Source organism: Telmatherina bonti (genome assembly GCF_933228915.1).
Source record: "Telmatherina bonti genome assembly, chromosome: 3".
Taxonomy (NCBI): Eukaryota; Metazoa; Chordata; class Actinopteri; order Atheriniformes; family Telmatherinidae; genus Telmatherina; species Telmatherina bonti.
Window position 1 is genome coordinate 40170943 of NC_136621.1, and position 27917 is coordinate 40198859.

The window sequence follows — 27917 nt, forward strand, 5'->3', positions numbered from 1 at the left end:
TTTATATTCAACTTGCTGTCATTATTGTCAATAACTGGTTTTACCATCCAGAATTTGACGTTCCATTTAAAACATGTTATTCTTCAGTGACTTCACAACCTTACACACATTAAACATCAGTGAAAATATTCTTTATGTGAAAATATTGATTTCATTTTTGTGTCTACAGAGAGCTGCACAACAAATATAAAAACATAATACTGCATATAACTCTTGGATCATTTCCCCATCAAACAGTTGACTTGACGCACTGGATAAACATCTGATTACTATAACTGAGGCACAATGTGTGTAAAACTTTATATAAATGATAGAATCTATTTCCCTTTATAATGTATATATAAATTTACACATGAATGTTCATGCAGAGCTGAATGTTGGGTTTGCAAAGTTTCCAGAGCTCTGAGCTTCAGCGTCGTCGTTCTCAGCAAAGTCTTCAGGGTTGAGATCCGCCTCAAACATTCGCTGCAACAAGGCGTCCACTGTCCGGTATCCTGACAGAAAAACACAAACATTCATTAAATCGATCAATACAGTGCAAATTCTACAGAAACTTGTGTGTTACTCAGTAAATTATGTTGAAACATAAAAAGACTTAAAATTAAAATTAAAAATTAAAATAATCTGCTCACTAATTTAACACATTTACTGACTTTTTGAAGCAATTTTAAACATCAGAGTTGGTAAATTTGGTTTTGCTGTCTGGTTGTTTCCCAAGTCGTTGTCAATGGTTTCCATGGCGTTCACCAGGTTGTCCTCCATCTTCTCCCTGGTTAACAAGGAAATGGATGATCATCAATAACATTTGGCTGAAGGGAAAATAGAAATCTGTCCATCTTGGATTCATCAGAGTCTGTGGACCATTCATGACAAAAATAAAAACTAATTTCAAACGCAAATTGGAAAAAAAAAAAATTAAATGTTTGGAGAAAAACAGAAAAAGCCAAAAGAAATTGCAAATAAAAAAGATGCAAAAAGGAACCTTAAAAAAAAAAAAAAGAAAACAAAATGAAGCAAAATAATAACAAAAACCACAAAGTTGGACAGGACACCTACAGAAACAACTTCATAGCAAATATGAGGAGAAATCAGGACAAAATGACAAAAAAAAAAAACCACACGATGATGCAACATGACTACAGAAACAAACAAAACACAAACAAAATGGGGAAAATAAGTCAGTTCTAACATTATTATGACCTATAATATAATAATATAATGTAATATAATGTTAATAAAAATCTTTACTTCATTCATTGGAAAATTTACATTTACGACAGAGCACAAGGCTGCCACGTCTTAGAGAGCAGTTTGGGGAGGTGTTATGGGTCCATTCCCGCTCCCTTATGTACGTAAATGTGGACATCCATTTCAAACGTTGTCAGGTGTTGCTGTCATACGTCCCTGCATCTTTTTACGTTGCCATGGTTGCAGAGTCAGTTCATCCACTAGGGGCAGTGCTGAGTTTAGAGTTTATTTCCATGTTCTGACAGTGATTGGTAGCAGTAATGCACCATGATAAACCCGTTTACAACCGTCCAAAAAAAAACACAAGACGACCACCGGAATCCCCCGTGGTTTCTGGTGGTATTGATCAGTTTTTGTGCATCAAGTTAGGGATACTTAACAGACTAAATTACACATTAACTGACACAGGAGGCGGACAAAACTGATATCGGATACCTGTCAATCGAAAGGACATGCACCTAATTATATATAATTTCAAGCTTAAATAACATCTAAATGAGTTATAAAAAATCCACTTGTCATGAAGGTAAACCTGACCTAGTAAACATGTTTATTTCTGCTGTGAAGTTGGTCTTTTTAACATGGGAGTCTATGGGGATTCGCTCTGTTTTGGAGCCCCTAGTGGATGAAGGGGGAACTGCAGGTTTTGGTACTCCGTGGAGGCTTCATGTAACTGCCAGATGTTATCTCTTGGTAGCAGCGTGAGATAGTTCACATGAAGCAAAGTGAATTGATTAGCATGTAGCAGTGTGAAATGGTTAGCATGTTGTCATGGTAACATACTGTTCCACAGCGAGCTCCAGTTCCTCGATCTTCTTCTCTAGAGAGGTCTGCAGGTCACTTTTATCCACAGAATACTCCACAAAGAACGCCTCGAGGACAAACGCCACAAAGATGCTAAAAGACAGCAGGAAGTGACACGATATGAGGGCGGAGTCACAAAGGAGGCATTCATTACTTCCAGAAAGGAAATAAAAACTGTAATAAAAATATACCAAAAGGATAGGCGCTGGTCTGTGAACAAAAATAAAATGGCTTCAGATTTAAATGTAAACCACAGTATTCACAAATGTCGTCTTATTTATAAAGTATTTTCTGTGCAAAAAGTAGCAGAACTGCTTTATTAACTCAGTTTGGGGACAAATAAAAGGTCACAGCCAGAAGACCTCAGGGACCTGAAAGCATGTCAGATACATAAAAAGGCCCAAAGACAGTCAGAGGTTTTAAAACTACTAAAAAGAACCTTAAAATAAATCTGGAAATGCACATAAAGCCAATACAGTGATTTCAAAACAGATGTCAGACAAAGAGACCATAAATTTCGCTGAAAGTTTGCCAACGCTTCCTAATTACTGTGCTGACAAAATGACAAAAAAAAGGTCACTGTGATTCATTTTTATCTCAGAAAGGAGAAAAAAAAAAGTATTTTTTTCCCCTGATTGACAATGATGTTAACTGAAGATGGAGTGTGGTGATATAATTAAGCTTACTTGATGATGATGATGACGACAGCAATGTGGAAGAGAACGAAGAAGATCCTGGCTGAAACGTGGGTGACGGTGACAAAACCACTGCTGAGGAGTGGACTGGAGTTAAGGAGGTGACAGAAAGACCAACAAAAATGATAATAATGGGATTAAAACCATCATTTAATAGAAGTTCTGATCAGGGACGTGAAAATGATTTGATGGGGGAAAAAAAAAATGAAAGAGTGCAGACTACCAATAAAATCCCAGTTGTATCATCACCAGTTCTCAAGCTTTTTCATCCACGACCATCAAGATAACATACATCAATGTTTACGACTTCCCCACCCGATGACAGTGATGAACGGTGGGATATATCAGATGTTTAAAGGCCCATTTCTGCTTACTTACATATGTAAATGTGGACGTCCATTTAAATGTTGTCATAAGTCGCCAGCCTCATACTTCCACGTGTCATATTTTAATTGTATGTTATTTATTATTTTTTATGTAACCTCCCACAATGTGACACTTTGGTCAACATTGTTGTTTTGAAGTGCGTTATAAATAAAGTTGTATTGTATCATATTGCCATCCACTGGGGGGCAGTTTAGAGTTTGTTTCAACGTTTTGCCAGCGTTTGTTAACGGTAACCGCTAAGAAGTAGTTTACAAATGTCCAAAAACACCAGAAGAAGAAGAAAACCACAATGTTTTTTTGCCTTTCTCCCCAAATTCTTCTGCAAATTCTTTGGGTATTTTTAATGGCCGGTGGTGGTCTTCTTCCTGTTCCTCCTCTTCTTCTTCTTCTTCTCTGGTTTTTGCTCAGTGTTATAAATTATACTGCTCAACACTGCCCCCGTGGTTTCCAGTGGTATTGCTCAGTTTTAAACGTCAAGCGAGGGATCGCTAAGTTCTTTGAAAATGGACCAATTTATCAATTACGAGGATTAAGTTATGTTCGGTAGCTTCGGTTCACCGCTGTGACAAAATACCTATATGCCTAAAATCAGTTTCTCAGATGGAGATTGTCAATTCATATTTATAACATGTTTACTAAGTTTGTTGTTTAAGTGTAAAAAAAAAATTAAGCTCCTAATTTGACAGATTTATCTCCATTAATGGTTTAATTTTAAAAGCCCTGTTAAAACACCCAAATTTATTTGATGAATCAAAGTCATCTTTTATAATTATCTGTCGACCGCCTGAAATTAGCTTGTGACCCACATTGGGGGTCCCAACCCCCAGTTTGAGAACCACAAATGTAAAGGATATCATGCCACTGGTTCACCACAGTCAGCTCCACCAGCACGACGAAGGAGGACACCACGTTGTTGAAGTTGTTCTTGCAGTAGTTGAGCTGTGCAAAGGGGGTACCGTTCAGCCGGGGGTCTCCACAGTTCACCGGGCTGCTGGGGTTCTTGTCAAACTTCACTTTGTCCTTAAAGAGCTCCATCCCGACCATGGCAAAGATGTAGTACACAACCTGAGGCGGAGGAAGAGGAGAGTGCAGGATGAGATGTTTCTCCGTTCTGGTTCTCTAATTGTAACTGCTCTGCATGTTTTAGATGTTTCCACTCTTGGGGTTTGGTCCCAACCCTCATCCACCAACCAACCAGACCTCCATCAGGACCATGGGAACCTCCGTCCGTCAGGACCATCCGGGACCCTGTCCATCAGAACCAACCAGAACCTCCGTCCGTCAGGACCATCCGGGACCCTGTCCATCAGAACCAACCAGAACCTCTGTCTGTCAGGACCATCCGGGACCCTGTCCATCAGAACCAACCAGAACCTCTGTCCGTCAGGACCATCCGGGACCCTGTCCATCAGAACCAACCAGAACCTCTGTCTGTCAGGACCATCCGGGACCCTGTCCATCAGAACCAACCAGAACCTCCGTCCGTCAGGACCATCCGGGACCCTGTCCATCAGAACCAACCAGAACCTCCGTCCGTCAGGACCATCCGGGACCCTGTCCATCAGAACCAACCAGAACCTCTGTCTGTCAGGACCAACGGCATCTCCGTCCTTCAGGAACCATGAGACCTCCGTTTGTCAGGACCAACAGGACTTCTGTTCGTCAGGACAAACCGGACCATCATCCATCAGGACCATGGGAAGTCCGTCCGTAAGGACCGTCCGGGTTCTCCGCCTGTAAGGACCAACGAGACCTTTGTTCGTAATGACTATCCAGAACTCCGTCCGTCAGGACCATGGGAACCAACGGGACCTCCGTCCTTCAGGACCAACGGAACCGCCGTCCGTTGGGATCATCAGGACCAATGGGACCTCCGTCCGGTGGGACCTCCGTCCGTCGGGACCAACGGGACCTCCGTCCGTCGGGACCTCTGTCCGTCAGGACCTCTGTCCGTTGGGACCGTCAGGACCATCGGGACCTCTGTCCGTTGGGACCGTCAGGACCATCGGGACCTCCGTCCGTCGGGACCTCTGTCCGTTGGGACCGTCAGGACCAATGGGACCTCCGTCCGGTGGGACCTCCGTCCGTCGGGACCAACGGGACCTCCGTCCGTCGGGACCTCTGTCCGTCAGGACCTCTGTCCGTTGGGACCGTCAGGACCATCGGGACCTCCGTCCGTCGGGACCTCTGTCCGTCAGGACCTCTGTCCGTTGGGACCGTCAGGACCAATGGGACCTCCGTCCGTCGGGACCAACGGGACCTTTGTCCGTTGGGACCATCCAGAACTCCATCCATCAGGGCCGTCGGGACCAACAGGACCACCGTCCGTCGGGACCATTCAGAACTCCGTCCGTCAGGACCATCCAGAATACCATCCTGTTATTCTCCCAGTATACGAACAGCTGCACATCTGGACACCAGTCTGTCAAACTCCTGGAGTCTGCCGAGGACACCACCCTTATTGGGTTCATCTCTGATGGGGACGGGACGGCCCGCAGGACTGAGACGAGCCGTCTGGTGACCTGGCAGCATGGAGACCTGGAGCTCAGCTCTGGTGGAGATGATGGTGGACTTCCAGAAAGATCCAGCCTCTTTCTCTCCACCATCATCTGCAACAGATCCATTCTGCAGAGCGGATCGGCTGCAACCCTCCACTTCTCCAGGAACTAGACACCTCAAGGACCTGGAGACATGCAGCCAGGATGGCAATGGGTACCACTCCATCAGGACCAGGATCTCATGCCACCAGTTTTCCCTGCAGTCGTCAGCCTGCTGAACAGCGTCCCATCTCCAAGTTACCAGACCTGTCTGAGGTCATCTGAGATGTAAACATACAAACCAAACTTCCACAGAAAAACTGAAACTACAAACATTTCAGGAACTAAAGTCAAGCAGAATCATCTGGAGCACATCGCTCTCAGAGCTCCTAGAAAGGCTACTTACGACGAGCAGCTGGCCGAAGGTGAGGATCGCTGGTCCGATTCTGATCAGGGTGTTGATGATGGTGCGAAACCTAACAGAACAAGATTAAAGAGACATTCAGACAGGAAGCGGCACCGTGTGTAAAGGAGACCCCGACAGCAGGGTGGGCGTAAGAAGACGAGCAGAGGCTCCTCATCTGACACACCTGCAGGTAAAAACACCTGGACAGATGTGCAACCATCCTTCACACCAGCTGCGTTTCCATCACAGCTTTTCACTAAATGAAAGTAAGAAAAGTGCAACAGTGATCTGCAGGCGTCACACGGGTGGTGGTGGGGGGGTATCCATCCTGCATTGTTCCAAATCAACGTGAGATTTTTACCAGGCTGTCAAAATGAAACCATTAAAGCAGGTAAATGTGTGAAATTAGCAGCTTTATTTTTACCACGTTGTTGCTTTAAAAACCTGAATTTGGCGTCGTTGGGCACGTCTGATTCTGGGTATGTCGTTGTCTGCTCACCGCGGTGAGACACCTTTATGAGGATTCTGACGCGTACGTGGCTCGACAGTCCTCCCTGCGGAGCTGCAGATGCGAGACGTTGTGGAGCAGACGTGTCGTTTGGTTCTGCTGTGGAGGATTCTCCTCGGCTTTTCCAGCCCGTCTTCCTCGTTTCTCTTCTTATTTCCTGGTAAAACTCTGCGTGTCGCTGCTGTTTGCCAACATGGACGGAGGTTGTATTTTCCTGGTTCGGGAAAGATTTCAGTCTCCTCCTCTGCTGATACACACCGCACCATCTTTACCTGAGATAAACTGGTCACATGACCCTCTACGTCGCCTCTGGTTACGTGTAAAAGTTCCTATTAAACTTTTAAATGGACACGTCTGAAAAAAGCCCCTCGTAAGAGTGTAAAAATTTTCCTTTAGCAGATTTTTAAAGCGATTTTCAGGGTTTATTAGTTCTTGGGGTGATGGAAACACAGCTATAAGCACCTGTAAGACATAATCTGACCATGTGACCATGTAAATTCAGTCGAACCTTTTGATGTTGTCCACGACACGGATCAGCCGGAGGACTCGCAGGATGAAGACGATGTCCAGGACCTGCCGGGTGGTGTATCCTCCTGCTACGTGGGGCAGAAAAGATCGAGTAGTGGGACAGAAAGTTCACCAACAGGATCTGTTTCCACTTTGCAAACAGCAGCTTCTAATCAACTGAATCTTTGTTGTTCTGGCTTTTGGTTTCTGAGATTCAAGTTAAAAAGTCTTTAATTGAAAAGCAGAAAACAGAAAGAAGCAGGACTTACACGATTTCAGGGAGGAATTTACGATCGTGGCAATAAGAGCCGAGATGACGATGATGGTGTCAAACCTGGAAGAGTCAGCACACATCAGCAGGCAAAAACCATAAAATCACTTCATACATAGAGACAGACATCGTTTTTCTTCCTGTCGGAGTGACGCAGCATCACTCCATGTTTAACCACAGACAAACTCTGGATGGATTAACAGAACTGGAACTGGCTAGAAGTTTCACCAGAAAAATGTCCTGCAGTTCAGCTGCAAAGCTATTTATTCCTTCTTTATTGATAGCTTGTGACCAGAATAACATCACATTTAGGTCACGTTAAGTTCAGGTTACAACTTGGTCCTGTTTCCAGTTCAGACAATTCATCCATTAAGCAATAAATAAAGCAATACTGCAATTTTTCAGCAAAACTTCCCACAAAAACTAAGAAAACCCAAAAACATCTGCTGCAAAAAAAAAAAAAAAAAAAAAAAAAAAAAAGTTAAATGAAGTAATGATGCAAACAATGAAGCTAAAGCTGCTTAAAATGCTGCGCACGAGGACGGAATTCACGACTTTCCGACCAACGTTTCAGCAATAATAAATAAAACTATTAAAGCCGCAAGCGGCATCCATCGGGTCGCCTCATGCCGAAGAACCCCCCCTCCCCACATTGTGGACTATGTGAAGGACCAAACACTTTTATATGCCTTTATTTTTGGTGCAGATCCATTGTATTTCTATAGGGATATACAATGCGCTTTAAAGAAAGAAACTGTGCATAAACGCCAAGATGGCGGACACCCCGTTGCTATGGTAACAGGTGCTTAATACACTTTATTGTTTCTCATGGGATGTTACATGTGTGGTGAATTTCATAGCCCTAGGTCAAAGTACCCTCGGGACCCCACCCCCCAAAATGTGCCGCCCCCCCCCACAATACATATTACAATGTGTTAAGGTCCTACCAAATATTAATGATAATAATTTTGCTGCAGATCGCATGTATTTCTGCGATGATACGAGTAAACCGTGTTTTATGGCGAGAAGGCTTTTTTCCATGGGTTGCCACGGTAACACGCTTTCTCCTATCAGAAAGATTTGAATAACTTTTTGTCTCCATCTTGTCATGAAGCTTCCTGGCGAATGTGGAGCCAATCGCATGAATCGTCTCAGACTAGTTTGTTCAGATATCATGCGCCCAAATTGACAAAAACGTTAAAAAAATTGGTCGTAAACGCCAAGATGGCGGACACCCTGTTGCCATGACAACATGTCTTTCATTGACTTTTCCACTTGACGTGGTAGACATGTGTTCTGAATATCATCGTCCTACGTCAAACTAAACTTTTTGACCCCATTCTATGCACCATCGAGAATATCGCTATTGAGGTGTGTGCCAAGTTTCGCAACTTTTCACGTGGGCTAAGGGGGTCGAAATGGAGCGAGTTGTGCTGAGGAGATAAGAATAGGGCCCTGCCATACGAAGTAATAAAAGTGAGTTTATGTAACTTCTGGTTGGAATTACTACGTTATACGAGGACATTAACACACGTTATAAAATTATTTTTGCACTTGAACACACCAGTTTCTCTCACATCGGGTTATCCATGTTTGCTGCAGGAATCATTTGAAGGATTTTTCTCTTTTTCACTGCAGACATTAAACCATAAAACTTTTAATGACGTTATGATGTCGTCTAAATGTGGTGGAACATAAATATAATGATTGACTTTATTGAACCTAAATCTGACTGACAAGATTCTTTTCTACAAGAAGAAAATACAAAGCTACATTATCTGGGATTAACAGTATTTTTCCCTTTTCAGTGTTTTTGTGTCTCAGCAGTGAGATGATGAGACTGCAGGAGCTCCGTCTGGATAAATTAATGATAAATTAATAAATAAAACCAGGGTAAATCCTCTTCTTAGGAACTAATCTCCATGTGGAGAAATGAACAGTGAGAGGAGGATTTAAAACAAATTAAAACCTTTCGGAAAGGTTATTAAATAAACACGTTTGCTCCTTAAAGCGTGAAATTATAAATGATAAATAAAAACTAATGTTTTGGCTTCTTTTGTTTTTTCCTTCTCCAACTTCATCTTTTAAAAAAGGTAAAAAAAAAAAAAAAGAAGGAAAAAACTTTTTAACTAAAACGGTTTCACCTCAACGACAAGCAGGCAGACGGACAACTTGCTTCAAGCAGCAAGGCGCCGATCGCCACGATGCGGGAAGCAGCTGAAGACAGGAACTGAAACGTGTCACGTACCTTGTACTGATAATCTGCGCGGTAGAGAAGCTGCGTGGAATGATTTGGCACTTTTAAATGAGTCAAATCTCACTTTAATGTCCATTCATTAGTTCCTCATCATGACAACATCCTCCAGCGAGGCCAAAGCTGGATTTATTTACTTCTTACCAAACGTGACCCGACTTTCCAGCACGCTCCACCTGCTCAACAATCCAGTGACATTCCTGACATGATTTAAGAGAAGGAACAACTGAAAGGAAGGAAAGTCAGATGGACCCATCCTCACCAGTTCCAGAAGCTGTGTCTGGAGAAGAAAGCCCGGGGCTCAAACACATAAAGCTTCAACAGGATCTCAAGCAGGTAGAGAGCCAGAAAAACCCATTCCGAGTTCGAGATCAGCGGGTTCTCCTCATCCAGGCCGATGAACACGGTGTTCACCAGGATGATCAGGTCATACGCCATCACAAAGCCCCTGCAAGGAGGAGAAAAAGATGCTGCTGCTTGTAACTAACCATCCTGCAGGACACTAATCTCTGAATATGATGCGTCTCACCGGTGCTGGACCACCCTGCAGAGGAAGCGACTGGGAGCCGACTGGTACAGCTCCGGCAGCAGACTTTGGAGAGGATGCGGTCTTGATTTGAGGGTTATCACCTCGATGTTCAGGAGGTCGGCCAGCTGGACGAAAGCCACTTTGCCTGATCAGTCAGAGAAAATAAAACCATAAAACGGCAGTGAGGTCAGACCTGCAGCAGATGTTTCTGGTCCGACATCCATCTGATATGGATCCACCATCAGATTCCAGAATTCAACTTTATTTATATAGCGTCAAATCACGGCAATGCCATCTCAAGACGCTTTACAGACAGAGGGGAAAACATAATGAAGGCCAATTCATAACAGCCTATATAAGGAAACCAACAGATTGAGTTGAGTCCAACTCAATCTCCCATCCTGAGCAAGCACACTGGCGACAGTGGGAAGGAAAAAACTCCCTTTTAACAGGAAGGAAACCTCCGGCAGAACCCGGCTCAGGACAGGCAGCCATCTGCCTCTGCTGTGTGGGGGGAAGAGGACAGAAAGACAACAGACAACAGGAACTGCTACTCCCGGCCAGGGAGACCTGCTGAGACAGGAGACATACAATCCACAGCGTCTGGATACATTGTGGTGTTTGTTGGATGTTTGTTCTCTTGCAGTGATGAAAAGGGTTTCCTGTTCCAGATGGTGGTATCCAGATCCGGATAAGTCCCACAAAGACCCGCGTCATGAAGATCCTCCCACCCCTCCACAACACTGTGGACAAACTGAGGAGCAGCAACAGAGTCCTGCAGCCCCGTTACAGGAAGTCCTTCCTACCATCAGACTTTATAACTCATCCTTTCTGTCAGAGCTGCGCTCACATCACTGCATTAATGCTTCATCTCAGACGCCGCAAACATATTCAGTTATATTAACTGTTATATTTTTTCATTTTAATCTTATTTCTATGCTCTGTAAATATACTTGCTGCTATGCGTGTGTGTTTATGAGACTTATAGTAATACTGTATTTATATTTTTAATGTATTTGCTGCTATAATTCAATTCCTGTATGGGGAAAAATAAAGTAAATCTTAAAGTTGCGAACAAACAGACAAATACAACCTCAGCAGAGGTAATAAAAATATGTAAAATACAAAAACCAAAGTAGAAATCCTCAGCTTGAATCACTTTGCTGTGTTTCCACGTGCGACCACTGGGGGCAGCATAACTGGAAATAAGTCGGGATCTGGTTGGAAGGCAGTAAATACTTTACTTTTTTTTTTTTTTTTTTTTTTTAAATTTAAAGTGAATAAATAAAGAGAGACGACTCATGTGAAAGCAGATAATTTCCATGTTAATTGTTTTGCTAATTTCCTGTGTTTAAATATTCAAAAGCTAAAAATGCAGATAATCTACTTCTGTGTTCTCAGACGGGCCGCGATGACTGCAGCAGTAAATGTGTTGCTCCGACTTCCACACATGCATGTTAAAGCTGCCGTGTGCCGTTCAGATGTTTCTGAATGTTGCACAAGTCTGGTGTATAAGTGGATGATGAAGCAGTTTGACTTCCTCCATGCGAGTGATGAGTGTGAAGACGGTCAGCGAGTTTCTGAACGAAACCTCCTCAGAGGATAAAAACAGAGCCAAGACGTTTTCATACAACCAGTAAACAAACAGCACAGATGCAGCTGATGGCTTCATATCCAGGTAAAAACCTGAAAACTAGCACTGGCTGTGTAGAAAAGATGGGCGGAGCCTCCGTGACATCACCTGAGGTGGGCGGTTCACATCACCGCCATCATGGCGTCGTCACTCCGAGAATCCTGCATGGAGGTGGATGATAGCTAAGAGGTAGCCTGGAGCTAACGGGAGCTAAGTCACGTTGTCAACCTGCTACAACCAGGACTTTCCCCGATATGTAAAGATATCTGACTGATCTGCTGCAGAATGCCCAAAATCTTGACGTGACGCTGGTGAAGAAATGAAAGCATAAAGACACACAGCTGATCCATTCTGCCAATAAGTCTGGTAACGTCATCACTTTGATAAATAAGTGTGTATTCCCACCGTCTCTGGACCAGCCTGCTGCTGTCCACACAGGAAACGCTCAGGTCGGTTTTAGTTTTCATCATGAGTCCGAAACGGCAAAACTGTTGGCGAGCGCTGACCAAGCGCCAACCTCCAGCATTTAAAAGTTAAGAAGTCTATGTGGAAATGACAAAATCTGCAGTTCCCCATTCATCCACTAGGGGCTCCAAAACAGTAAACCCCCATTGACTCCAATGTTAAAAAGACCAAGTTCACAGCAGAAATAAACGTGTTCACAGCCTGGTACAAAAATTATTTTAGGTTTAATAAGTCAGGTTTACCTTCATGACAAATGCAGGGGGACGACATAATTTCATCTTAAAATTTGGCATATTTAGGAGAGTGTCCATTTGATGGACAGGTAACTGAAGGAGGAACGTAGAACAACCGCGGTTTTTAGTCAGTTAACAGCGTGACTTAGTTTTAGCCTGTATTTAGCTGGTTAGCTCCTGTTAGCTTTAAGTTAGCTCTGTTAGCTTTTAGCTACAGGCAGGTTTGGAGTTTGCTAGATGTTTTCGGTTTATTAGGTGAGGTTTACCTTCATGACAACTGTGGGGGGAGTGAATTTTTTTGTAACTCGCCCGTTTAAAAATAATTTAATCTCGAAGTTCAGCATATTGAGAGGCGTGTCCTTTAGATTGACAGGTACCCAATCTCTCGCTTCAGGTAAGATGAACGTAGAACAACCGCGGTATTTAGTTTCTTAACAACGTGACTTAGCTTTAGCCCGCTTACCTCCGTTAGCTGGTTAGCTCCTGTTATCTCCGGGTTAGCTCAGTTAGCTCTTAGCTACAGAAAGCTCGGAGTTCGCTCGATGTCAATCATCCACCATGACGCTCACAGCCCCCCTTTCAGCTCCACCTCTTTGCCCATATTTGTATTTTCCGGGCAAGACGACACACATGCCCCTGCCAAGATGGTGATGGTAGGAACCGCCCACCGAGTTTCAATTCAGCTCTTCAGAAACCTACGGGTGACGTCACAGAGGCTCTGCCCATCTTTTATTTGTGATCTATTGACCCACCGATAAATCCTTGATTCTTGTCGTCCGAGACGCTCCACAGCAGCTGCCTGTGAGCGTTGGTCATATTAGGCTGGACCAGTTGAACCAGTTGGTTCCAGTTGGCCTGGGTCACCACAGGCTGGCCGCCCTCTTCCCCGAGCTCCTGCAAAACGGCGAACGCTCGCACCATCTTGTGCCGTTTGGCCCTCACCAGCTGCCGTACCTCCTCCTACATTGGAGGCAGAGACAGGATGTTTGTTGAGCGGTTCTTCATCGCTGTCTGTGAAACGGGGGATGAGCAGTCAGCCCGACAGCCGTACCTTCAGGTATTTCTTATAGTTGTTGTAAACGACAGCCAGGAAGACGGACATGAAGATGTACGTGTTGACGACAATGTAAATGATGAAGAAGAGGATGAAAAAGAAGCTGGCGTTGTACGCAGGCATCCTGCCAACAGAAGCAGAGTGTAAACACAACGATTAACTTCTCCATGCAGCTCAGAAGCTTCCTCATCAGCCTGAGGAAGGCCAAGAAGGACTGAGGTTTGAGGTTTTATCTAGATTACGATAAAACCATGTTTAACCTAAAACTCACACAAAAATATTCACTGAAAACGGTGAAGATTTTAGGTTCAGTAACTGCATCTGGGTAAGTTTACAGGGAAAAACAGATGTTTGCTTCTGTATAAAAGAGTAAATTATCTTCATCTTAATAGACTTCCTGTTTATCTGGAAGCTGACACAAATAAACAATAAGAAGAAATTCTTATCTAATATTTCTCAATGTCACAATTTAAAGTTTTTTCAGCACTGAGCAGCTCGACAGTTTTCGTAGAGCTTCAACATAAAACATTAAAAACATCAACAGTCTGCAGCTCTGAGGTTCTCCTGCGGCATGTTCCACAGGAACGAGGCCTCGCCGTAGCATCTAGTCCTGACGTCAGGAACAACTACAGAGCCACTTCCAGAGGACCTCGGGTCCACGAGGCTCATCGTTTAAAACCAGGTCGGAAAAAAAAAAATTCTCCAGAACCATTAGAACATTTATAAAGGACTAAAAGAAACGGAAAATAGGAGAAATATGTCCCTGTCAGAACTTTGCTGCTGATTTCACGACGCTTATGCATTTTTCTGTGTTCTTCTCTACAGTTTTTTTTCCTGTGGTTTAAATACTAAATATTTTACTCGATCTCTTATACATAAGATCACATTTCTTGTACTTTTCCATCTATCGATCCTGCTTTGCTTCTCCTGCGATGAGTTTAAAAACTTTCTCTGGGTTTCGACTAAACGCCTGAAAACCAAAGAATTTCTAATGTGCTGAAAAAACATAGAAATGACATAAATATCTTTAAATTTTATGAACAGTCCAGTCTGCATAAGAATAACAGCAGCTGACCCTTTACTAAGCCCCGCCCCCAAACAGCCATTGACTAACTACACGTTAGCAACGGTAACTAACGGAGAAGGTCTGGCAAGCTTTCTCTTCCTGCAGAAAGCAGTGAGGTGCAGCCGGACAGACTCCACATATGGATCTAACAGTGTGGAAGACGTCGTTCATGGCTGAATCCATCCAAGATAACAAACACCTATGTTTGATTCAAGCTAGGATGCTAACGCCGGCTAGTACACAGCTGTTAGCTAGCTACTTGTAGAATATTAACTGAAGGTAACAAGCAGAGAGTAAGTTAGTTGTTTACCGCTTGAGGTGAAACAAACATATCAGATAAACACTTTTATACCACGGTCTGGGTGAATACTTGATTCTGATTGGCTGCAGGGTGTCCGTTAAAAAGTGATGATGGACAACAGTTAAAAAAAAAAGTTACGTCATATACTCGAATGATTCTAAATCATTGCGCTGGCTCAAACGCCAGTTGGTAACGATGGCAACAGAAATGTTCGCGACAAACGTGCAAAACAAAAAGCAGAAAGAATATCTGGAAGAACTTTGTCAAACAGCGGCCCATGATTACTGATCAATGTTTCTTATCTGCAAGTTTTTAGATTATTTTATCTTTTCAGGTTAATTTATACCATCGGTTGAACAATAACTAGAGTTGAAAAAAGGGAAACTACTGTATTATACTGATGTTCAACTGAGATCGTTAGTTGAAATCAGTCACTGCAGATACAATATCCATATTGTTTCAACCGTATTAAATAATATTTAATCAGTTAGTTTGTGATGAAGCTCCAGATTTCTCAAAGGGGGACATAGTGACTCTGACATCACCCTGCAGCCGTGCAGAGGACTGTCTCTGCATTAATGCTCCAGTGGTTACGCCAATTTCACAGCAATCTTAAAAAAATTCTGTGCTGTTCGCATTTAGATTTAGAAACCAACCATCGCATGTCCTCCCTGATAGCCTTCATATTGTGAATAAATATGCATTTTCAGAAAAATCATCATATTTTCATTAGAATCTGTTAAAAGGAGGGGACGGCAACTCCGTTCAACACTCTTATCTTTCAGGTTCGATCACTTGACAGCACGCCGTGCGCACACACTCACGTTCATACACACTGAGCTTCCTGGACCACACAGTCACACACATCCCACAACACTATCATATTTCACCATCATCGGTGATTTGTTGCAGTAGTATCTGCTGCTGAACGAGCTGCAGGTGCTGCCAACGGCGGTTAATTTGGCAACGCTACAACAAGAGACATTAAATAGTTCCGCTCTGCTGCTTCTTGTTAAAAACCTTTTTTAACTGTAAAAACAACAATAGTAATTGATCTTGTATTATTTCCTTTGTGAGTGACCATGGTATAAGCGGGATAATGCCCTCCAAAGAGTCCATTATCAGAATTAATGGATGACGCCGAGGCGTGAACCTTCCAACGCGAACCTTCCGGCGCAAAGTAACACTGGTTGCAAAACATTGAGCAGCGAGTTAAAACATTAAAGATACAACTATATTGATATAAAAACACTTTCATAAATTTTTGCCATCTTTAAAATCCATGTAAACGTAGATTTCTTAAGGATTTGTTGTTTCTGAACACAGTAAGAAAAATACCCAGTTTCCTTACATGATATCAGGGCTGTTGGCCGTCGTGACCAGGACATAAAGGTCGAAGACGATGTCCAGGTAGTTGTTGAAGTATGGTTGTCCATCTATTGTCTTCAGGTTTCTGCATAGAAATGCCACAAAAACACAACAGAATAAAAGTAACTGTAGTTAAATCAGAAAGTAGTGTGAAAGTCATGAAGTTTGATCTGGACTATGTCTAGTCTCCCTAATTGTTGACAAAATAAGTTTACATGGTTTGATTATCAGGATAAAAAACTATTTAAAAAAAAAAAAAAAAAAAAAGACTAAAAAGATGGGACACTGTGTAAAATGCAGATGAAAACAGACTAATGTTGGAGTTTTAGGGTCGAGCTGGTCGATATCAGACCCGGTATCAGTCTGAATTCCAGCTCACTGATCCACAGAGGGAGCTTTATGGTCCTGTGTTTACAAATTATACGGATTATGTTTATTCAGATGCAGCATTACCTACACGTGCACCAATAAGTGATATATTTCAGGCTGGAAACATAAAAAGTAAGACGGCAACTTGACAAGAAAAGTTTTCCAGGATAAAATGTTCAGGTAAAAGAAGATGAAATAGCTCCGCGGGCGCTTGTTGAAGTCCAGCGGAGCAATAAACATCCAGCAGTTGCTCCGGACAGTCTCTCTTCAACAAGGATTGTTCTGGGAAGATGCTGTAGCCATGGTGTGATCCTGCACGGCATCGCGACCCACATGAAGGTGACGAAAGACCTGGGCATCTCCGGCTTGGCTCATTTTGATGCAGCTTGTTGATCATGATGGGATTTTTATTTAACGTTCATGTAAACAGATCTGATGTCAGAAAGTATCAGAATCAGCAGGAATCGGATCAGGACCCCAGAACGGTGCCAGTGCGTCCCTGTTTTAGGAGTGGAACGTCGTCCCGTTCCGGTCCTGATGCAGGATTCCAGCTGCTTCCATGATGCTTCAGATGTTTGTACTGGTGAAAGGTCTGGACTGCAGCAGACCGGTTCTCCTGTTCCACCATCAGGATGTGGTCCAGCTGGACCAGTTCTCCTGTTCCACCATCAGGATGTGGTCCGGCATGGTCCTGCTGGACCAGTTCTCCTGTTCCACCATCAGGATGTGGTCCGGCGTGGTCCTGCTGGACCAGTTCTCCTGTTCCACCATCAGGATGTGGTCCGGCGTGGTCCTGCTGGACCAGTTCTCCTGTTCCACCATCAGGATGTGGTTCGGCATGGTCCTGCTGGACCAGTTCTCCTGTTGCACCATCAGGATGTGGTCCGGCGTGGTCCTGCTGGACCAGTTCTCCTGTTCCACCATCAGGATGTGGTCCGGCGTGGTCCTGCTGGACCAGTTCTCCTGTTCCACCATCAGGATGTGGTCCGGCGTGGTCCTGCTGGACCAGTTCTCCTGTTCCACCATCAGGATGTGGTCCGGCGTGGTCCTGCTGGACCAGTTCTCCTGTTCCACCATCAGGATGTGGTTCAGCATGGTCCTGCTGGACCAGTTCTCCTGTTGCACCATCAGGATGTGGTCCGGCGTGGTCCTGCTGGACCAGTTCTCCTGTTCCACCATCAGGATGTGGTCCGGCGTGGTCCTGCTGGACCAGTTCTCCTGTTCCACCATCAGGATGTGGTCCGGCGTGGTCCTGCTGGACCAGTTCTCCTGTTCCACCATCAGGATGTGGTCCGGCGTGGTCCTGCTGGACCAGTTCTCCTGTTCCACCATCAGGATGTGGTTCAGCATGGTCCTGCTGGACCAGTTCTCCTGTTGCACCATCAGGATGTGGTCCGGCGTGGTCCTGCTGGACCAGTTCTCCTGTTCCACCATCAGGATGTGGTCCGGCGTGGTCCTGCTGGACCAGTTCTCCTGTTCCACCATCAGGATGTGGTCCGGCGTGGTCCTGCTGGACCAGTTCTCCTGTTCCACCATCAGGATGTGGTCCGGCGTGGTCCTGCTGGACCAGTTCTCCTGTTCCACCATCAGGATGTGGTCCGGCGTGGTCCTGCTGGACCAGTTCTCCTGTTCCACCATCAGGATGTGGTTCAGCTGGACCAGTTCTCCTGTTCCACCATCAGGATGTGGTCCGGCATGGTCCTGCTGGACCAGTTCTCCTGTTCCACCATCAGGATGTGGTTCAGCTGGACCAGTTCTCCTGTTCCACCATCAGGATGTGGTCCGGCATGGTCCTGCTGGACCAGTTCTCCTGTTCCACCATCAGGATGTGGTTCAGCATGGTCCTGCTGGACCAGTTCTCCTGTTGCACCATCAGGATGTGGTCCGGCGTGGTCCTGCGGACCAGTTCTCCTGTTCCACCATCAGGATGTGGTCCGGCGTGGTCCTGCTGGACCAGTTCTCCTGTTCCACCATCAGGATGTGGTTCAGCATGGTCCTGCTGGACCAGTTCTCCTGTTGCACCATCAGGATGTGGTCCGGCGTGGTCCTGCGGACCAGTTCTCCTGTTCCACCATCAGGATGTGGTCCGGCGTGGTCCTGCTGGACCAGTTCTCCTGTTCCACCATCAGGATGTGGTCCGGCGTGGTCCTGCTGGACCAGTTCTCCTGTTCCACCATCAGGATGTGGTCCGGCGTGGTCCTGCTGGACCAGTTCTCCTGTTCCACCATCAGGATGTGGTTCGGCGTGGTCCTGCTGGACCAGTTCTCCTGTTGCACCATCAGGATGTGGTCCGGCGTGGTCCTGCTGGACCAGTTCTCCTGTTGCACCATCAGGATGTGGTTCAGCATGGTCCTGCTGGACCAGTTCTCCTGTTGCACCATCAGGATGTGGTTCAGCATGGTCCTGCTGGACCAGTTCTCCTGTTCCACCATCAGGATGTGGTCCGGCGTGGTCCTGCTGGACCAGTTCTCCTGTTCCACCATCAGGATGTGGTCCGGCGTGGTCCTGCTGGACCAGTTCTCCTGTTCCACCATCAGGATGTGGTCCGGCGTGGTCCTGCTGGACCAGTTCTCCTGTTCCACCATCAGGATGTGGTTCGGCGTGGTCCTGCTGGACCAGTTCTCCTGTTGCACCATCAGGATGTGGTTCGGCGTGGTCCTGCTGGACCAGTTCTCCTGTTGCACCATCAGGATGTGGTTCAGCATGGTCCTGCTGGACCAGTTCTCCTGTTCCACCATCAGGATGTGGTCCGGCGTGGTCCTCCTGGACCAGTTCTCCTGTTGCACCATCAGGATGTGGTCCGGCGTGGTCCTCCTGGACCAGTTCTCCTGTTGCACCATCAGGATGTGGTCCGGCGTGGTCCTCCTGGACCAGTTCTCCTGTTGCACCATCAGGATGTGGTTCAGCGTGGTCCTGCTGGACCAGTTCTCCTGTTCCACCATCAGGATGTGGTCCGGCGTGGTCCTGCTGGACCAGTTCTCCTGTTCCACCATCAGGATGTGGTCCGGCGTGGTCCTGCTGGACCAGTTCTCCTGTTCCACCATCAGGATGTGGTCCGGCGTGGTCCTGCTGGACCAGTTCTCCTGTTCCACCATCAGGATGTGGTCCGGCGTGGTCCTGCTGGACCAGTTCTCCTGTTCCACCATCAGGATGTGGTCCGGCGTGGTCCTGCTGGACCAGTTCTCCTGTTCCACCATCAGGATGTGGTCCGGCGTGGTCCTGCTGGACCAGTTCTCCTGTTCCACCATCAGGATGTGGTCCGGCGTGGTCCTGCTGGACCAGTTCTCCTGTTGCACCATCAGGATGTGGTCCGGCGTGGTCCTGCTGGACCAGTTCTCCTGTTCCACCATCAGGATGTGGTCCGGCGTGGTCCTGCTGGACCAGTTCTCCTGTTCCACCATCAGGATGTGGTCCGGCGTGGTCCTGCTGGACCAGTTCTCCTGTTCCACCATCAGGATGTGGTCCGGCGTGGTCCTGCTGGACCAGTTCTCCTGTTCCACCATCAGGATGTGGTCCGGCGTGGTCCTGCTGGACCAGTTCTCCTGTTCCACCATCAGGATGTGGTTCAGCATGGTCCTGCTGGACCAGTTCTCCTGTTCCACCATCAGGATGTGGTCCGGCGTGGTCCTCCTGGACCAGTTCTCCTGTTCCACCATCAGGATGTGGTCCGGCGTGGTCCTGCTGGACCAGTTCTCCTGTTGCACCATCAGGATGTGGTTCGGCATGGTCCTGCTGGACCAGTTCTCCTGTTCCACCATCAGGATGTGGTCCGGCGTGGTCCTGCTGGACCAGTTCTCCTGTTCCACCATCAGGATGTGGTCCGGCGTGGTCCTGCTGGACCAGTTCTCCTGTTCCACCATCAGGATGTGGTCCGGCGTGGTCCTGCTGGACCAGTTCTCCTGTTCCACCATCAGGATGTGGTCCGGCGTGGTCCTGCTGGACCAGTTCTCCTGTTCCACCATCAGGATGTGGTCCGGCATGGTCCTGCTGGACCAGTTCTCCTGTTCCACCATCAGGATGTGGTCCAGCTGGACCAGTTCTCCTGTTCCACCATCAGGATGTGGTCCGGCGTGGTCCTGCTGGACCAGTTCTCCTGTTCCACCATCAGGATGTGGTCCGGCGTGGTCCTGCTGGACCAGTTCTCCTGTTCCACCATCAGGATGTGGTTCAGCATGGTCCTGCTGGACCAGTTCTCCTGTTCCACCATCAGGATGTGGTCCGGCGTGGTCCTGCTGGACCAGTTCTCCTGTTCCACCATCAGGATGTGGTCCGGCGTGGTCCTGCTGGACCAGTTCTCCTGTTCCACCATCAGGATGTGGTCCGGCGTGGTCCTGCTGGACCAGTTCTCCTGTTCCACCATCAGGATGTGGTCCGGCGTGGTCCTGCTGGACCAGTTCTCCTGTTCCACCATCAGGATGTGGTCCGGCGTGGTCCTGCTGGACCAGTTCTCCTGTTCCACCATCAGGATGTGGTCCGGCGTGGTCCTGCTGGACCAGTTCTCCTGTTCCACCAGGAGCAGATGTTTCAGCATCGATGGAGCTTCTCAAGTGTAGAATATTTTCCATGAAATGATGAAACGTCACATTTATTTATGTTCTAATGGAAAAAGATAAGTTCATGAGACTCGTAAATCCCTACATCCTGTTTTACTGACATTTTACGCGGCTTTCATGTTGTGCAGGCTGCATTTCAGGCCAGTACTGCTGATAAACTACCGATAGTTTTATTGATCAATCACATTTGGGTGCCAAATGAGTCCTAAACCCCGACTGTGATGCTTAAATAAGTGGAAATAACTTAATCCCAGGAATTAGTCAGACTCTGCACGGATTTTTCAGTTAAAAGTCAACATCAGCGGAGCTCAAACGTCACACTAAAACTAATGAAAGCAGGTTATGAAGCAGGTACTGCTGTGACTCTGTCAGATTTAGGCGCCAGCCTCGCCGTTTCCAGTTTCATGCTGTCACACCAACATGAGCGTGTGAAGCTTTGAGCCATCTGAGCATTTACACTCGCAGCAGTAAAAACCAGAGCCGGCATTCCAGCAAGCTTCCTTTGCTGAAAGAGGCAGGATACGTGGCGAGCAGGCGTCCAGTTCCTCCAGACAGACAAACAACTTCAGACTGAGAGGACAGCAGTCAGAGAGGCGGCTCACCGTTTGCCCAGCAGCTTGAGGGCCATGAGGGAGAACATGAGGACGCTGAACATGAAGAGCAGGAAGACGTAGAAGATCTGAGGCAACGCATTCCGGATGCTTCTGAACGCTCTGCGGAGCTGAACACAAACAAACACACACACACACACACACACACACACACACACACACACACACACAGGCTGAGTTTATACTGCGTCCTCTCAGGGGACACACATGATCTGTCCACTTCCACACAGACACAAACTAACGATGCATTCAGGCGCCATCAGACCATAAACTGAAACATTTCAATATTTAGAAGCAGGAAGTTTCATCCAAATACTCCATGAAGGTTTCCAACTGAAGGAAAAAGACGATCACTTAATTATAAATAGAATAAATAAATGAATAAAAACTCTAAATACAAATTTCATCCTAAGTAAAACTTCTGAGGTTAAAACTGTCTCACATGGTGGTCTGAGCAGCGGTTCGTTCCTCCACTAGCATCCCTCCATCATCGATACATAAAATCATTTTCACAAGCAAAATAACAATTTACTGAAATAATGAGAAACAAAACAAAAATATTTGAGAAAATACAGTGTGAATAAAATATTTTCAGTAATAAAATAATTTCCTGAAAGTTAAAATAAAAACCTGTTAAAATAATTTTACAAATAATATGTAAAATGAAATGTAAACAGTCAAATAAAATGTGTCAGATAATCTCTGTTTCGCTTTTAGTCCTGCATCACAACAATCTGGACCATTTCTGTCAGTGAATTTATCACTTTTATTCATTTCAGATTTTAGGAATTTGCATCTTTCTTTAGACGTGGATGGAAAATGAAGATCAGATCCTGGCTATTAAATACAGAAATATGAAACCTGGCAGAGGACGAATCCCTCCGTTACGCCACACTGAGTTCTTTCATGAGAACCTCCACGTCTTTCTGCTTCATTTGCTTTAAAAAATATTTTGGAATATTTCAGATCAGAACTGATAAAGACAGAAAACCTTCAGTTTCTGCTGAAGTTTCTCATTTCTTGTCCACCATCACCGACTTTCTTCATTCAGGACATAAAGCAGGTCGCAACGCTGTCCCGATGAGGGACTGACGTGGTCCAACGGGTCCTTACCTGCCGTCCCTCCGTGACGTTGACCAGCAGCAGCGGCCGCAGGACTCTGGACCAGCGGACACTGTAGCAGTCTGCAGCTTTCAGCGCTCCGTAGACGATCATATCCATCAGCGTCAGCTGGACGACACACAGAGGAACAAAGTCACACAGATCAATATTTAAATTCACCAGCAGAGACGGGAGGCGGCGTCAGCAGGATCTGGTCCGGCTGGAGGAGCTGCTGCTACTGGACCGGTTCAGCAGATCCTTGGAAGGCTGCGCAGACCTCCATGTCCCGGCCAGAGGTACCGGGAGGAGATCCTCAGAGTTAAACGTCCCCCCTGTCGAAGGGCGTGTCATGGGGGGCATCAGCAGAGATGTTGGGGGGGACGTCAGCGGAGGGCATAAGGGGGGGGGGGGGGGGGGGGGGGGGGGGGGGCGTCGAAGGGCGTGTCATGGGCGTGTCAGGGGGACACGGTGGGAATCCGGATCACCATGTCCCCATTTCAGCACAACTAGAACATCCAGTGACATGTCAGTCAATCCAACAGCAGCAGAAAAAGGGATTTTTGTTCGTTTTATCAGATCGGCTCTTCTTCCTTCAACATGACGCCGGCTGTGACTCAAGTCGTTAACAAGCAAACAGCTGATGGAAGTTAACAGGACTAGTTAATGGTGAACTAGTGGAGGAACATTTGAAAAGCAAGGGTGCGCTCAGACCAAGTTGTAAAAGGGAGAATAAATGTAAATGTGAGGAAGGATAGCGGGAACAAAAGGAAAAGTGTGAATAAAGAGAACCAGCAGCGTGAAAGCAGGAAGCTGCTCTGCTTTCAAGGCGCTGACTCGGCGATTTCTCCTGCTAAAGGTTGCTTCACAGCAACAAGCTGGAAGTTTCTCAGCACATTCTGACTCTGCAGCTCGCCGACAGGAACTCTGCTCAGCTACGATTTCAGCTTTCGCACCAGAAACCAGGAAGTCCTCAGAGCCCAAAGTGCACGACTCGCCAGCTTGCAGCAGGACACCGCATCACGCCAAACTCTGAGCGTGTGAGCCATTTAACGTGGCTGTAAAGAGAAAACCTGGCAATCTCAGTGAAAACTCTAACATGTGATCATATCAGAGACAGCTTCACAGAAACTCTTTAATCCCAGTTTAATCAGGATGAATGTCTGCTGCTGGGAGGGAGGAGCCTGACGCTGTAGACCCGCCCCTCACTCTTACCGTCAGGATGACTATGATGCAGATATTTTTGGGGTCCTTCCAGAACTTGTCTCGAGGAATGACGGAGGCGTAATGAAAGAGCCGAAAGGCGAAGACGAGCAGACAGAGCAGCTCCACCAGCATGGTGGCCTGAAGACAACGAAGACAAAAGCACCGTTACTGCGACCAGACAATAAAATAAAATTCATTTCAATCAATAAAAAATACATCATTACAACAAAGTAAAACGGACTGTCTATGATGGTGATACTGGTTTAAACCATCACCAGGTTAACAGTTATTTTTACGTACACTTCCTCTGAGTAACATCCAGCTACTGTAAATTTATGCTTTCCAAATGCATTCGGTGTGGAAATAGTTTCAGTCTTTCTTCAGTAAAACCATGAACCAACTTTGTGTTTCTGACTTGTTTTAATGGCAAAGTGATGTTTATCATCAACATTCCTGGAGGCGTCACTGTAAATAAAAGATGGGCAGAGTCTCTGTGACGTCACCCGTAGGTTTCTGAAGAGCTGAACTGAAGCGCGGTGGGCGGTTCCTACCATCACCATCTTGGCAGGGGCATGCATGTCGTCTCTCCCAGAAAATACAAATATGGACAAAGAGGTGGAGCTGAGAGGGGGGCTGTGAGCGTCATGGTGGATGATTGACATCGAGGAAACTTCGAGCTTTCTGTAGCTAAGAGCTAACCGAGCTAACCAGCTAACGGAGGTAAGGGGGCTAAAGCTAAGTCACGTTGTTAACCGGCTAAAAACCGCAGTTGTTCTACGTTCCTCTGACTTGAAGCGGGAGATCGGGTACCTGTCAATCTAAAGGACACGCCCCTAAATATGCCGAACTTCGAGATTAAATTATTTTTAAATGGGGGAGTTACAAAAAAATTCACTCCCCCCACAGTTGTCGTGAAGGTAAACCTGACCTATTAAACCTAAAATGGTTTTTGTACCAGGCTGTAAACGTGTTTATTCCTGCTGTAAACATGTTTCTTTCTGCTGTAAACATTTTTATTCCTGCTGTAAACATGTTTCTTTCTGATGTAAACATGTTTTTTCCTGCTGTAAACATGTTTCTTTCTGCTGTAAACATGTTTCTTTCTGATGTAAACATTTTTATTCCTGCTGTAAACGTGTTTATTTCTGCTGTAAACGTGTTTATTCCTGCTGTAAACGTGTTTATTCCTGCTGTAAACGTGTTTATTCCTGCTGTAAACGTGTTTCTTTCTGCTGTAAACGTGTTTATTCCTGCTGTAAACGTGTTTCTTTCTGCTGTAAACATGTTTATTCCTGCTGTAAACATGTTTCTTTCTGCTGTAAACATTTTTATTCCTGCTGTAAACATTTTTATTCCTGATGTAAACATGTTTCTTTCTGATGTAAACATGTTTCTTTCTGCTGTAAACATGTTTCTTTCTGATGTAAACATGTTTATTCCTGATGTAAACATTTTTATTCCTGCTGTAAACATTTTTATTCCTGCTGTAAACATGTTTCTTTCTGATGTAAACATGTTTATTCCTGCTGTAAACATTTTTATTCCTGCTGTAAACATGTTTCTTCCTGCTGTAAACATGTTTCTTTCTGCTGTAAACATGTTTCTTTCTGATGTAAACATGTTTATTCCTGCTGTAAACGTGTTTATTCCTGCTGTAAACATGTTTATTCCTGCTGTAAACATTTTTATTCCTGCTGTAAACATTTTTATTCCTGATGTAAACATGTTTCTTTCTGATGTAAACATGTTTCTTTCTGATGTAAACATGTTTCTTTCTGATGTAAACATGTTTATTCCTGCTGTAAACATGTTTATTCCTGCTGTAAACATGTTTCTTTCTGCTGTAAACATGTTTCTTTCTGCTGTAAACATGTTTCTTTCTGCTGTGAAGTTGGTCTTTTTAACATGGGAGTCTATGGGGATTTGCTGTGCTTTGGAGCCCCTAGTGGATGAAGGGGGAACTGCAGTTTTATGCACTTTGTATAGGCTTCACTTTTAACCACCGCAGGTTGCCGCTTGGTCGCAGCATCCCAACAAAGGAAAACTTTCAATTTGAATATAATTCATTTTAATTTAATTAATTAATTATAAATGTGACAGCTGGGATAGGCTCCAGCTTCCCCGCGACCCTGAATTGGATTAAGCTGTTAGGAAAATGTATGAATTTTAAATATAATGTTTTTAATTTTTTGTTTACTTAAACCAAATGACCTGTTTGACCCTCAATGAGCCGGATTTTCTTCTTTCTTTTCACTCTGCATCTGTTTCAGAGTATCGCCCCCTAGCGAACAGTCGTTGGAACTACACGTCGTTGTTCAGGTGGTTTGATCCGCCTGAGTGAAAGCAAAGCAAACGAAACTGCGAACATTTCTGGAATTTTCTGCTGAACGGGCATTAGAAGCGTCGTACCCATGTTGGCAGAGGAAAGACAGGCGGTTCCTCGAACATGGCCAACGACAGATTGACCAGGATGAAGAAGTAGAGCAGAACCTTCAGGGCCCAGTGGTTGTAGAGCAGATACAACCTGAACGCAGACACAAGCACATCTAGTTAACTAGTTAACCGACCACATGATTAGTTAGTGATCCCTAACTGGCTGTTAAAGCCTGTTTCCAGCTGTTTCTCACCTGACGGACTGGGGGGACGTGTCGAAGTAGATGTTTCTGTTGTACTGGGCGTCGGACACGTAGATGGCAGCAAGATCAAAATCCTGAAACATACAGCTTCTTATTCATCTGCAAGCTTCCATTAAAAACAAATTTTGTTTCTTTTCTTATCATTTCCTTCCAGCAGACATGCATCTGCAGCAGTTCCTCCATAAACCTGCTTCACACGGTCTGCTTCCAGCATCAGGCTGGGAGGAAGAACTGGAGGAAGGACTCTGAAGGGGATCCAGTTTGCTGGAAAGTGTGTCTGATATCTGTCGTTCAGCTGCCTTCCTCTTCACCTCCTCCAGATCCACTTCTGTCCTGCGATTTGATCATTCTGGGAAAAGTTTCTGAGCCCACCTTCCTTCAGAGTAAGAATGGTTTCATGCTGGAGACTGTTCAGCAGATGTTTCCTCACTAATCCATCAATGAAGAGGTTAATACTTATAAATCTAATGCAGCAGCTAAAAACCACTCCGAGTCCCAGAGATGAACTATAAAAACTAAGAGTCCCCACTCTGATGCATTATTTTACAGATTTAATGTTTAAGTTTAATCCTAAAACGTAAATTAAATATTTAATAGAAAAAAGAACGTTTCGACATGAGCCAAATAATTCCAAATAAACCAAAACTAAAGCTTAGAGCATGAAAAGAACAGGTTGCAGTGTCAGAAACATGTTTTTCAGATTTCCACCTCATGGATGAAGTTTTTCCTGACAAACTGACCTGGAAACGTTTCTGCAGCTTCTCGTTTCGCTGCTTTATGAGGCTGGAGGGACAAGAGTCCGGCAGTTTACTGCTGTCAGGAAGGAAAAGCTGAGCAGACAGGTCTGTAGGCAGACAGCCTGGAAAAGCCTGGAAAAGCCTGGAAAAGCTAGGCTTTTGCAGGATTAGCTCACCTCTTTGCTTTTGGCAGCATTCCCTCCGTTTGGAATTCCTTTTCCTGCAGACTCGTCAGGAATGCTTTCGATCTTCTCTGCCTCCTCCGACATCTCAGCTCCCCAAACTTTCCCCTGAACTTTGTGGATCTTCTGGTAAAGTGTGCAAACTTTCAGCGGCAGCCTGGGAATTGTCACGCGACGTCCATCGTCCAGGATCCGCATCAGATGGTCCCCCTTTCCCTGCAGACAGACCAGGTCCGGACCACATCCATCCCAGCTGAAC

General features: G+C 45.5%; 1 protein-coding gene across 2 annotated transcripts; it reads right to left on the minus strand.

The window, feature by feature from the left end:
- Positions 1-109: 109 nt before the first annotated feature.
- Positions 110-27917, minus strand: tpcn3 (two pore segment channel 3). 2 transcript variants are annotated; one of them, XM_079264538.1, is made up of 19 exons: positions 27653-27917; positions 26731-26813; positions 26513-26627; positions 24113-24241; positions 22913-23029; positions 21791-21909; positions 16250-16351; positions 13529-13655; positions 13230-13437; positions 10147-10291; positions 9880-10065; positions 7362-7426; positions 7094-7181; positions 6078-6147; positions 3989-4199; positions 2739-2829; positions 2032-2145; positions 654-769; positions 110-494 (listed from the first exon to the last, which is right to left on the minus strand). In XM_079264538.1, the coding sequence occupies exons 1-19, from the start codon at positions 27854-27856 to the stop codon at positions 361-363; spliced, it is 2424 nt and encodes an 807-aa protein (XP_079120664.1). In that variant the 5' UTR covers positions 27857-27917; the 3' UTR covers positions 110-360. The 2 variants fall into 2 exon arrangements, with proteins under 2 accessions (XP_079120664.1, XP_079120665.1); XM_079264539.1 differs by lacking the exons at positions 26513-26627; positions 26731-26813.

Bases quoted from the DNA above. Each gene is read 5' to 3' on its own strand.
- tpcn3 (XM_079264538.1), bottom strand. From the start codon at position 27,856: ATGCGGATCCTGGACGATGGACGTCGCGTGACAATTCCCAGGCTGCCG. The intron at 6,148-7,093 runs GTTCGACTGAAT...TTGTTCTGTTAG, and splicing joins GTCGTGGACAACATCAAAAG to GTTTCGCACCATCATCAACA. The intron at 2,146-2,738 runs GTAAGCTTAATT...GCTGTCTTTTAG, and splicing joins GTCGTCATCATCATCATCAA to CATCTTTGTGGCGTTTGTCC.